We start from the raw sequence: 13170 nt of genomic DNA, 5'->3' as shown, positions 1-13170 counted from the left end.
AAGAAGAAAGAAACAGCTGATTAATAAAGTAACTAAGTACTTTACTGTAGTACAGTCTGAGGTACTGTACTTTACTATAGTACAGGTTGAGCTAACTGTATATAAAGTAGTGTAAGCTAGCTCCACCTCCAGCAGCTACAACAGTAATGTTGATGCTTCACTATTAATAATCTAATGATTTCATATATAATAATACATCACTACGTTTACTGTAATACTGCATACTACATCACTCATAATACTGCAGTACTTTTACTGTAATAGTTTCTACAGAGGATCATGTGACTGTCAGATATTTATCAGCAGAGTTTCTGGATAAGATGAACTTTGGTTTTATTTGCTTGTATTTCAAACACAAACAACATGAATGAAATATAAATGTGTTGCAGTAAAGTTAAATGTTGAGCAGCTTTTATCTGAGACTTTACTGTAAATGAGGAAACACAGTTTGAATCCACAGTGCGGCTCCTCATCCTGATAACCGTCCCTGTTCTTTAAACACAACAAGCTCCACCTTGAGATCACATTTCATTGTTCTCTCCCTTCAGATCTACAGTTTGTAGATGGATGTAACCAACATATGACGCAGCACAGAGCTGTCAAGCTGCATTTATGACTGAATCACATGATCAGATCAAAGTTCAAACCTGTTTCCCTTATCAGAACTCAAACTTATACAATTTATCAGGAAATGAAGCTCAGTCAGTCGTTGCCTCTGAGAGCTGAAATGGCGCAGAGAGATCAGCTGGACCGAGAAACACTCAGCTGTGCGATCTGTCTGGATCTACTGAAGGATCCAGTGACTACTACCTGTGGACACAGCTACTGTATGAGCTGTATTAAAGGATTCTGGGATGGAGAGGATCAGAGGAAGATCTACAGCTGCCCTCAGTGCAGAGAGGCCTTCACACCGAGGCCTGTCCTGAAGAAAAACACCATGTTAGCAGCTTTAGTGGAGCAGCTGAAGAAGACTGGACTCCAAGCTGCTCCTACTGATCACTGCTATGCTGGACCTGAAGATGTGGCCTGTGATGTCTGCACTGGGAGGAAGCTGAAAGCCTTCAAGTCCTGTCTGACCTGTCCTGCCTCGTACTGTGAGAATCACCTCCAGCCTCACTATGATGCAGCTCCATTAAAGAAACACAAGCTGGTCGACCCCTCCAAGAAGCTCCAGGAGAACATCTGCTCTCATCATGATAAGGTGATGGAGATATTCTGCCGTACAGATAAGAAGTCTATCTGTTATCTGTGCACTATGGAGGATCATAAAGGCCACGACACAGTCCCAGCTGCAGCAGAAAGGACTGAGAGGCAGAGAGAGCTCGAGGTGAGTCGACTAAACATCCAGCAGAGAATCCAGGACAGAGAGAAAGATGTGAAGCTGCTTCAACAGGAGGTGGAGGTCTTCAGTCGCTCTGCTGATAAAGCCGTGGAGGATAGTGAGAAGATCTTCACTCAGCTGATCCGTCTCCTCCAGAAAAGAAGCTCTGATATGAAGCAGCAGATCAGATCCCAGCAGGAAACTGAAGTGAGTCGAGTCAAAGAGCTTCAGGAGAAGCTGCAGCAGGAGATCACTGAGCTGAAGACGAAAGACGCTGAACTGAAGCAGCTCTCACACACAGAGGATCACAACCAGTTTCTACACAACTACCCCTCAGTGTCACAACTCAGTGAACCTACAGACTCATCCAGCATCAATATCCGTCCTCTGAGATACTTTGAGGATGTGACAGCAGCTGTGTCAGAGCTCAGAGATAAACTACAGGACATCCTGAGGGACAAATGGACAAACATCTCATGGTCAGTAACTAATGTGGACGTTTTACTGTCAGAACCAGAACCCAAGACCAGAGCTGAGTTCTTAAAATATTCACGTGAAATCACTCTGGATCCAAACACAGTAAACACACAGCTGTTATTATCTGAGGGGAACAGAAAAGTAGGATATACGATGCAACAACAGATTTATTCTAGTCATCCAGACAGATTCACTGATAAGTGTCAGGTCCTGAGTAGAGAGAGTCTGACTGGACGTTGTTACTGGGAGGTGGAGTGGAGAGGAAGAGGGTCAGGATTAATGAGATACGTTTCAGGAGTTTATGTAGCAGTCGCATACAAGAATATCAGCAGAGCAGGAGATGAATCTGTATTTGGACGTAATGACAAATCTTGGTCTTTACGTTGTTACACTGACAGTTATGGATTTTGGTTCAACAACATTAAAACTCCCGTCTCAGGTCCTGATTCCTCCAGAGTCGGAGTGTACCTGGATCACAAAGCAGGTATTCTGTCCTTCTACAGAGTCTCTAAAACCATGACTCTCCTCCACAGAGTCCAGACCACATTCACTCAGCCTCTCTATGCAGGACTTTGGGTAGTTGCAGGCACAGCTGAGTTGTGTAAACTAAAATAGACAGAAGTCATTTCAGACTTCATGTGTCAGATGTTGTAATTCTTCATGTTTTTGTCTCCATGTTTCTGAGCTGCTCAGAGATCAGCTAACACTAATAGGGATATTCACTTTATTTTAACTTTATGTATGTGTCGTTTATATGATCAGTTTCTTTAAATGTGACTTTTTCCTGTGTGTTTTTATCCATGGAGGCTCTCACTGCTCATCACCATGTTTTTAACCTTCACTGACATTTCTTTAGATGAAAATGTGAACTTCTCTTTGTTCTAAATGTTAGTTTCATGTTTGTATTGATGTATTTGTGTCTGTTGTTTCTGAAACAGAGAAAACAGCCACCGTCCTTCATCACAGATATTTTGTTCTCATCACTTTGTAAATTCATAAAGAAATGTTCAATCAAACTGTAATGATCATGATAATAATCATTAATGATGTTCTTGTACATAGCTGACATTCTGGGTTACACTAACTGACTGTGTGGATGAAGTCAATCTGAACATGAAATCATTGATCACACTTTACTGATTGGATGTGTCAACAATCTGAAGCTTCAATAATCAATAAAGATGATTTTATCAACAGTGATCAAAGTGTTTTCTTTCATTTCTTCTGTACTACATCACTATAATACTGCAGTACTTTTACTGTAATACTGCATACTACATCACTATAATACTGCAGTACTTTTACTGTAATACTGCATACTACATCACTATAATACTGCAGTACTTTTATTGTAATACTGCATACTACATCACTATAATACTGCAGTACTTTTACTGTAATACTGTAATACTGCATACTACATCACTATAATACTGCAGTACTTTTACTGTAATACTGCATACTACATCACTATAATACTGCAGTACTTTTACTGTAATACTGCATACTACATCACTCATAATACTGCAGTACTTTTACTGTAATACTGCATACTACATCACTATAATACTGCAGTACTTTTACTGTAATATTTTCTACAGAGGATCATGTGACTGTCAGACATTTATCAGCAGAGTTTCTGGATAAGATGAACTTTGGTTTTATTTGCTTGTATTTCAAACACAAACAACATGATTCAAATATAAATGTATTGCAGTAAAGTTAAATGTTGAGCAGCTTTTATCTGAGACTTTACTGTAAATGAGGAAACACAGTTTGAATCCACAGTGCGGCTCCTCGTCCTGATAACCGTCCCTGTTCTTTTAACACAACAGGCTCCACTCTGGGACCAGATTTCATTGTTCTCTCCCTTCAGATTTACAGCTTGTAGATGGGTGTAACCAATATGTGACACAGCACAGACCTGTCAGGCTGCATTTATGACTGAATCATATGATTAGATCAAAGTTTAAACCTGTTTCCTTATCAGATCAGAACTCAAACTTATAAAACTCATCAGGAAATGAAGCTCAGACAGTCGTTGCGGGGAGCTGAAATGGCGCAGAGAGATCAGCTGGACCGAGACTCAATCAGCTGTGTGATCTGTCTGGATCTACTGAAGGATCCGGTGGGTCTTCCCTGTGGACACAGCTACTGTATGAGCTGTATTAAAGGATTCTGGGATGGAGAGGATCAGATGAAGATCTACAGCTGCCCTCAGTGCAGAGAGGCCTTCACACCGAGGCCTGTCCTGAAGAAAAACACCATGTTAGCAGCTTTAGTGGAGCAGCTGAAGAAGACTGGACTCCAAGCTGCTCCTGCTGATCACTGCTATGCTGGACCTGAAGATGTGGCCTGTGATGTCTGCACTGGGAGGAAGCTGAAAGCCTTCAAGTCCTGTCTGACGTGTCTGATTTCTTACTGTGAGAATCACCTCCAGCCTCACTTTGAATCAACCAAATTAAAGAAACACAAGCTGGTCGAGCCCTCGGAGGAGCTCCAGGAGAACATCTGCTCTCGTCATGATGAAGTGATGAAGATATTCTGCCGCACTGATAAGAAGAGTATCTGTTATCTGTGCACTATGGAGGATCATAAAGGCCACGACACAGTCCCCGCTGCAGCAGAAAGGACTGAGAGGCAGAGAGAGCTCGAGGTGAGTCGACTAAACATCCAGCAGAGAATCCAGGACAGAGAGAAAGATGTGAAGCTGCTTCAACAGGAGGTGAAGGCCGTCAGTCGCTCTGCTGATAAAGCAGTGGAGGACAGTGAGAAGATCTTCACTCAGCTGATCCGTCTCCTCCAGAAAAGAAGCTCTGATGTGAAGCAGCAGATCAGATCCCAGCAGGAAACTGAAGTGAGTGGAGTCAAAGAGCTTCAGGAGAAGCTGCAGCAGGAGATCACTGAGCTGAAGAGGAAAGACGCTGAACTGAAGCAGCTCTCACACACAGAGGATCACAACCAGTTTCTACACAACTACCCCTCAGTGTCACAACTCAGTGAACCTACAGACTCATCCAGCATCAATATCCGTCCTCTCAGACACTTTGAGGATGTGACAGCAGCTGTGTCAGAGCTCAGAGATCTACTACAGGACATCCTGAGGGACAAATGGACAAACATCTCACTGGCAGTGACTGACGTGGACATTTTACAGTCAGAACCAGAACCCAAGACCAGAGCTGAGTTCTTAAAATATTCACGTGAAATCACTCTGGATCCAAACACAGTAAACACAACATTGTTATTATCTAAGGGGAAAAGAAAAGTAGGATGGACAGGACAACATCAGTCTTATTCTAGTCACACAGACAGATTCACGGATAGGTGTCAGGTCCTGAGTAGAGAGAGTCTGACTGGACGTTGTTACTGGGAGGTGGAGTGGAGCGGAGAAGCAGTTTATGTAGCGGCCGCATACAAGAATATCAGCAGAGCAGGAAATGAATCTCTATTTGGACGTAATGACAAATCTTGGGCTTTAACTTGTTACACAAACAGTTATTCATTTTGGTTCGACAACATTAATACTCCTGTCTCAGGTCCTGTTTCCTCCAGAGTCGGAGTGTACCTGGATCACAGAGCAGGTATTCTGTCCTTCTACAGCGTCTCTGAAACCATGACTCTCCTCCACAGAGTCCCGACCACCATGACTCTCCTCCATAGAGTCCAGACCACATTCACCCAGCCTCTCTATGCTGGACTTTGGGTAGTTGCAGGCACAGCTGAGTTGTATTAAGTGAAATAGACAGAAGTCATTTCAGACTTCATGTGTCAGATGTTGTAATTCTTCATGTTTTTGTCTCCATGTTTCTGAGCTGCTCAGAGATCAGATGACGTGATAATAGGGATATTCAACACTTTATTTTAACTTTATATATGTGTCGTTTATATTATCAGTTTCTTTCAATGTGACTTTTTCCTATGTGTTTTTATCCATGGAGGCTCTCACTGCTCATCACCATGTTTTTAACCTTCACTGACATTTCTTCAGATGAAAATGTGAACTTCTCTTTGTTCTAAATGTTAGTTTCATGTTTGTATTGATGTATTTGTGTCTGTTGTTTCTTAAACAGAGAAAACAGCAGAACTTCCTTCATCACAGATATTTTGTTCTCATCACTTTGTAAATTCATAAAGAAATGTTCAATCAAACTGTAATGATCATGATAATAATCATTAATGATGTTCTTGTACATAGCTGACATTCTGGGTTACACTAACTGACTGTGTGGATGAAGTCAATCTGAACATGAAATCATTGATCACCCTTTACTGATTGGATGTGTCAACAATCTGAAGCTTCAATAATCAATAAAGATGATTTTATCAACATTGATCAAAGTGTTTTCTTTCATTTCTTCTGTACTACATCACTATAATACTGCAGTACTTTTACTGTAATACTGCATACTACATCACTATAATACTGCAGTACTTTTACTGTAATACTGCATACTACATCACTATAATACTGCAGTACTTTTACTGTAATACTGCATACTACATCACTATAATACTGCAGTACTTTTACTGTAGTACTGCATACTACATCACTCATAATACTGCAGTACTTTTACTGTAATACTGCATACTACATCACTATAATACTGCAGTACTTTTACTGTAATACTGCATACTACATCACTCATAATACTGCAGTGCTTTTACTGTAATACTGCATACTACATCACTCATAATACTGCAGTACTTTTACTGTAATACTGCATACTACATCACCCATAATACTGCAGTACTTTTACTGTAATACTGCATACTACATCACCCATAATACTGCAGTACTTTTACTGTAATACTGCATACTACATCACTCATAATACTGCAGTACTTTTACTGTAGTACTGCATACTACATCACTCATAATACTGCAGTACATTTACTGTAGTACTGCATACTACATCACTCATAATACTGTAGTAATTTTACTGTAATACTGCATACTACATCACTATAATACTGCAGTACTTTTACTGTAATACTGCATACTACATCACCCATAATACTGCAGTACTTTTACTGTAATACTGCATGCATACTACATCACTATAATACTGCATGCATACTACATCACTATAATACTGCAGTACTTTTACTGTAATACTGCATACTACATCACTCATAATACTGCAGTACTTTTACTGTAATACTGCATACTACATCACTATAATACTGCAGTACTTTTACTGTAATACTGCATACTACATCACTATAATACTGCAGTACTTTTACTATAATACTGCATACTACATCACTATAATACTGCAGTACTTTTACTGTAATACTGCATACTACATCACTATAATACTGCAGTACTTTTACTATAATACTGCATACTACATCACTATAATACTGCAGTACTTTTACTGTAATACTGCATACTACATCACTATAATACTGCAGTACTTTTACTGTAATACTGCATACTACATCACTATAATACTGCAGTACTTTTACTGTAATACTGCTTACTACATCACTATAATACTGCAGTACTTTTACTGTAATACTGCATACTACATCACTATAATATTGCAGTACTTTTACTGTAGTATTTTCTACAGAGGATCATGTGACTGTCAGACATTTATCAGCAGAGTTTCTGGATAAGATGAACTTTGGTTTTATTTGCTTGTATTTTAAACACAAACAACATGAATGAAATATAAATGTGTTGCAGTAAAGTTAAATGTTGAGCAGCTTTTATCTGAGACTTTACTGTAAATGAGGAAACACAGTTTGAATCCACAGTGCTGCTCCTCGTCCTGATAACCGTCCCTGTTCATTAAACACAACAAGCTCCACCTTGAGATCACATTTCATTGTTCTCTCCCTTCAGATTTACAGGTTGTAGATGGGTGTAACCAACATGTGACTCAGCACAGAGCTGTCAGGCTGCATTTATGACTGAATCACATGATCAGATCAAAGTTTAAACCTGTTTCCCAACTCAAACTTATAAAACTCATCAGGAAGTGAAACTCAGACAGTCGTTGCCTCTGAGAGCTGAAATGGCGCAGAGAGATCAGCTGGACCGAGAAACACTCAGCTGTTCGATCTGTCTGGATCTACTGAAGGATCCGGTGGGTCTTCCCTGTGGACACAGCTACTGCATGAGCTGTATTAAAGGATTCTGGGATGGAGAGGATCAGAGGAAGATCTACAGCTGCCCTCAGTGCAGAGAGGTCTTCAGACCGAGGCCTGTCCTGAAGAAAAACACCATGTTAGCAGCTTTAGTGGAGCAGCTGAAGAAGACTGGACTCCAAGCTGCTCCCGCTGATCACTGCTATGCTGGACCTGAAGATGTGGCCTGTGATGTCTGCACTGGGAGGAAGCTGAAAGCCTTCAAGTCCTGTCTAACCTGTCCTGCCTCTTACTGTGAGAATCACCTCCAGCCTCACTATGATGCAGCTCCATTAAAGAAACACAAGCTGGTGGAGCCCTCGGAGAAGCTCCAGGAGAACATCTGCTCTCGTCATGATAAGGTGATGGAGATATTCTGCCGTACTGATAAGAAGTGTATCTGTTATCTGTGCACTATGGAGGATCATAAAGGCCACGACACAGTCCCAGCTGCAGCAGAAAGGACTGAGAGGCAGAGAGAGCTCGAGGTGAGTCGACTAAACATCCAGCAGAGAATCCAGGACAGAGAGAAAGATGTGAAGCTGCTTCAACAGGAGGTGGAGGCCGTCAGTCTCTCTGCTGATAAAGCAGTGGAGGACAGTGAGAAGATCTTCACTCAGCTGATCCGTCTCCTCCAGAAAAGAAGCTCTGATGTGAAGCAGCAGATCAGATCCCAGCAGGAAACTGAAGTGAGTCGAGTCAAAGAGCTTCAGGAGAAGCTGCAGCAGGAGATCACTGAGCTGAAGAGGAAAGACGCTGAACTGAAGCAGCTCTCACACACAGAGGATCACAACCAGTTTCTACACAACTACCCCTCAGTGTCACAACTCAGTGAAGCTACAGACTCATCCAGCATCAATATCCGTCCTCTCAGATACTTTGAGGATGTGACAGCAGCTGTGTCAGAGCTCAGAGATAAACTACGGGACATCCTGAGGGACAAATGGACAAACATCTCATGGTCAGTAACTAATGTGGACGTTTTACTGTCAGAACCAGAACCCAAGACCAGAGCTGAGTTCTTAAAATATTCACGTGAAATCACTCTGGATCCAAACACAGTAAACACACGGCTGTTATTATCTGAGGGGAACAGAAAAGTAGAATATACGGGACAACATCAGTCTTATTCTAGTCACACAGACAGATTCACTTATTGTCCTCAGGTCCTGAGTAGAGAGAGTCTGACTGGATGTTGTTACTGGGAGGTGGAGAGGAGAGGAGGGTTAGGAATTGATGTAGCAGTCGCATACAAGAATTTCAGCAGAGCTGGAAGTGAATCTGGATTTGGATGTAATGACAAATCTTGGTCTTTACGTTGTTACACTAAGGGTTATGGATTTTTCTTCAACAACGTTAAAACTCATGTCTCACATTCTGGTTCCTCCAGAGTCGGAGTGTACCTGGATCACAGAGCAGGTATTCTGTCCTTCTACAGCATCTCTGAAACCATGACTCTCCTCCACAGAGTCCAGACCACATTCACACAGCCTCTCTATGCTGGACTTGGGGTTTATAGATCCACAGCTGAGTTGTGTAAAGTGAAATAGACAGAAGTCATTTCAGACTTCATGTGTCAGATGTTGTAATTCTTCATGATTTTGTCTCCATGTTTCTGAGCTGCTCAGAGATCAGCTAACACGCTAATAGTGATATTCAACACTTTATTTTACTTTATGTATGTGTCGTTTATATTATCAGTTTCTTTAAATGTGACTTTTTCCTATGTGTTTTTATCCATGGAGGCTCTCACTGCTCATCACCATGTTTTTAACCTTCACTGACATTTCTTCAGATGGAAATGTGAACTTCTCTTTGTTCTAAATGTTAGTTTCATGTTTGTATTGATGTATTTGTGTCTGTTGTTTCTTAAACAGAGAAAACAGCAGAACTTCCTTCATCACAGATATTTTGTTCTCATCACTTTGTAAATTCATAAAGAAATGTTCAATCAAACTGTAATGATCATGATAATAATCATTAATGATGTTCTTGTACATAGCTGACATTCTGGGTTACACTAACTGACTGTGTGGATGAAGTCAATCTGAACATGAAATCATTGATCACCCTTTACTGATTGGATGTGTCAACAATCTGGAGCTTCAATAATCAATAAAGATGATTTTATCAACAGTGATCAAAGTGGTTTCTTTCATTTCTTCTGTACTACATCACTATAATACTGCAGTACTTTTACTGTAATACTGCATACTACATCACTATAATACTGCAGTGCTTTTACTGTAATACTGCATACTACATCACTATAATACTGCAGTGCTTTTACTGTAATACTGCATACTACATCACTATAATACTGCAGTACTTTTACTGTAATACTGCATACTACATCACTCATCATACTGCAGTACTTTTACTGTAATACTGCATACTACACCACTATAATACTGCAGTACTTTTACTGTAATACTGCATACTACATCACTATAATACTGCAGTACTTTTACTGTAATACTGCATACTACATCACTATAATACTGCAGTACTTTTACTGTAATACTGCATACTACACCACTATAATACTGCAGTACTTTTACTGTAATACTGCATACTACATCACTATAATACTGCAGTACTTTTACTGTAATACTGCATACTACATCACTATAATACTGCAGTACTTTTACTGTAATACTGCATACTACATCACTATAATACTGCAGTACTTTTACTGTAATACTGCATACTACATCACTCATAATACTGCAGTACTTTTACTGGAATAATACTGGAATAATACTGGAGTACTTTTACTGTAATACTGCATACTACATCACTATAATACTGCAGTACTTTTACTGTAATACTGCATACTACATCACTCATAATACTGCAGTACTTTTACTGTAATACTGCATACTACATCACTATAATACTGCAGTACTTTTACTGTAATACTGCATACTACATCACTCATAATACTGGAGTACTTTTACTGTAATACTGCATACTACATCACTATAATACTGCAGTACTTTTACTGTAATACTGCATACATCACTATAATACTGGAGTACTTTTACTGTAATACTGCATACTACATCACTCATAATACTGGAGTACTTTTACTGTAATACTGCATACTACATCACTATAATACTGCAGTACTTTTACTGTAATACTGCATACTACATCACTATAATACTGCAGTACTTTTACTGTAATACTGCATACTACATCACTATAATACTGTAGTACTTTTACTGTAATACTGCATACTACATCACTATAATACTGCAGTACTTTTACTGTAATACTGCATACTACATCACTATAATACTACAGTACTTTTACTGTAATACTGCATACTACATCACTATAATACTGCAGTACTTTTACTGTAATACTGCATACTACATCACTATAATACTGCAGTACTTTTACTGTAATACTGCATACTACATCACTATAATACTGCAGTACTTTTACTGTAATACTGCATACTACATCACTCATAATACTGCAGTACTTTTACTGTAATACTGCATACTACATCACTCATAATACTGGAGTACTTTTACTGTAATACTGCATACTACATCACTATAATACTGCAGTACTTTTACTGTAATACTGCATACTACATGACTATAATACTGCAGTACTTTTACTCTAATACTGCATACTACATCACTATAATACTGCAGTACTTTTACTGTAATACTGCATACTACATGACTATAATACTGCAGTACTTTTACTCTAATACTGCATACATCACTATAATACTGCAGTACTTTTACTGTAATACTGCATACTACATGACTATAATACTGCAGTACTTTTACTCTAATACTGCATACTACACCACTATAATACTGCAGTACTTTTACTGTAATACTGCATACTACATCACTATAATACTGCAGTATTTTTACTGTAATACTGCATACTACATCACTATAATACTGCAGTATTTTTACTGTAATACTGCATACATCACTATAATACTGCAGTACTTTTACTGTAATACTACATACTACATCACTATAATACTGCAGTACTTTTACTGTAATACTGCATACTACATCACTCATAATACTGCAGTATTTTTACTGTAATACTGCATACTACATCACTATAATACTGCAGTACTTTTACTGTAATACTGCATACTACATCACTCATAATACTGCAGTACTTTTACTGTAATACTGCATACTACATCACTATAATACTGCAGTACTTTTACTGTAATACTGCATACTACATCACTCATAATACTGCAGTACTTTTACTATAATACTGCATACTACATCACTATAATACTGCAGTACTTTTAATATAATACTACATACTACATCACTATAATACTGCAGTACTTTTACTGTAATACTGCATACTACATCACTATAATACTGCAGTACTTTTACTGTAATACTGCATACTACATCACTATAATACTGCAGTACTTTTAATATAATACTACATACTACATCACTATAATACTGCAGTACTTTTACTGTAATACTGCATACTACATCACTATAATACTGCAGTACTTTTACTGTCGGAGGATTTTTAATGAATTACTTTTACTTGTAATGAAGTATTTAGTATTTTGGTGTATTAGTACTTTTTCAGGATCAGAGTACTTCTTTAATAAAAGGTCTTGACAAAATATTCTAAAGTTCAGCTGATGAACTCGGACACAGTTGAGAGTTTTGTGTCGTTTTGACCTGAAACACAAAGCGGAGACATTTTCATTGTCTAATAACACTCGACAGCTTTTTACTCTCATGCTTGAAATTTGTTTGGAAGTCCTCGAGGGTAAAAAGCTGCTGCAGAGAAAAGACCTGTGGCTGCAAACACTCTCACCCGCCGCCCCCCCCCCCCCCCCCCCCACCCCCCCCCCCCGAGAAAAAAAAGGGAAAAAAAAGCCAAGAAGAAGAATGACCCGGGCATGGAGGACATGGAGAGAGAGCATGTGTGGTCCCTTCAGTCGCCATGGCGATGTGGTGGGGAAGCTGTCAGGGGAGGAGGAGGAGGAGGGGGGAGGAGGGAGAGAGGAGGAGGGGGGAGAGAGGAGGGGGAGGAGGAGGAGGAAAGGAGGGCGAGGGGGAGAAGGAGAGGAGAGTAGAGGAGGAGGAGAAGTGGAAGGGAGAGGAGAGGAGAGGAGAGGAGAGGAGAAGAAGAGGAGGAGAGTAGGAGGCGGAGGAGAAGTAGAGGAGGAGAGGAGGTGAGGAGGAAAGGAGAGGGAGGAGAAGGAG

At 39.6% G+C, this 13170-nt stretch overlaps 3 protein-coding genes across 3 annotated transcripts in view; all 3 read left to right on the top strand.

Annotated features, from left to right (window-relative positions):
* Positions 1 to 727: 727 nt before the first annotated feature.
* On the top strand, positions 728 to 2413 carry LOC128359519 (tripartite motif-containing protein 16-like). The gene has a single exon (XM_053320013.1). The coding sequence runs from the start codon at positions 728 to 730 to the stop codon at positions 2411 to 2413; it is 1686 nt and encodes a 561-aa protein (XP_053175988.1).
* Positions 2414 to 3854: 1441 nt separating this feature from the next.
* LOC128371402 (tripartite motif-containing protein 16-like) lies at positions 3855 to 5405 on the top strand (the record flags this gene model as incomplete). The annotated part of the gene is made up of 1 exon (XM_053331758.1): positions 3855 to 5405. A coding segment is annotated over exon 1 (1551 nt), but the record flags the coding sequence as incomplete, so codon positions are not given.
* Positions 5406 to 7667: 2262 nt separating this feature from the next.
* Positions 7668 to 13170, top strand: part of LOC128371315 (tripartite motif-containing protein 16-like) — a 12891-nt gene continuing 7388 nt past the window's right edge. The window contains exons 1-2 of the mRNA XM_053331640.1: positions 7668 to 7673; positions 7834 to 9472. Of these exons, the coding sequence (XP_053187615.1) occupies positions 7668 to 7673; positions 7834 to 9472 (1645 nt within the window). The remainder of the gene's footprint in view (positions 7674 to 7833; positions 9473 to 13170) is intronic.

The sequence above is a fragment of the Scomber japonicus genome, chromosome 1, assembly GCF_027409825.1.
Source record: "Scomber japonicus isolate fScoJap1 chromosome 1, fScoJap1.pri, whole genome shotgun sequence".
Lineage (NCBI taxonomy): Eukaryota > Metazoa > Chordata > Actinopteri > Scombriformes > Scombridae > Scomber > Scomber japonicus.
The sequence above is the reverse complement of the archived record's forward strand: the minus strand, read 5'-3'. Positions and strand labels throughout refer to the sequence as shown.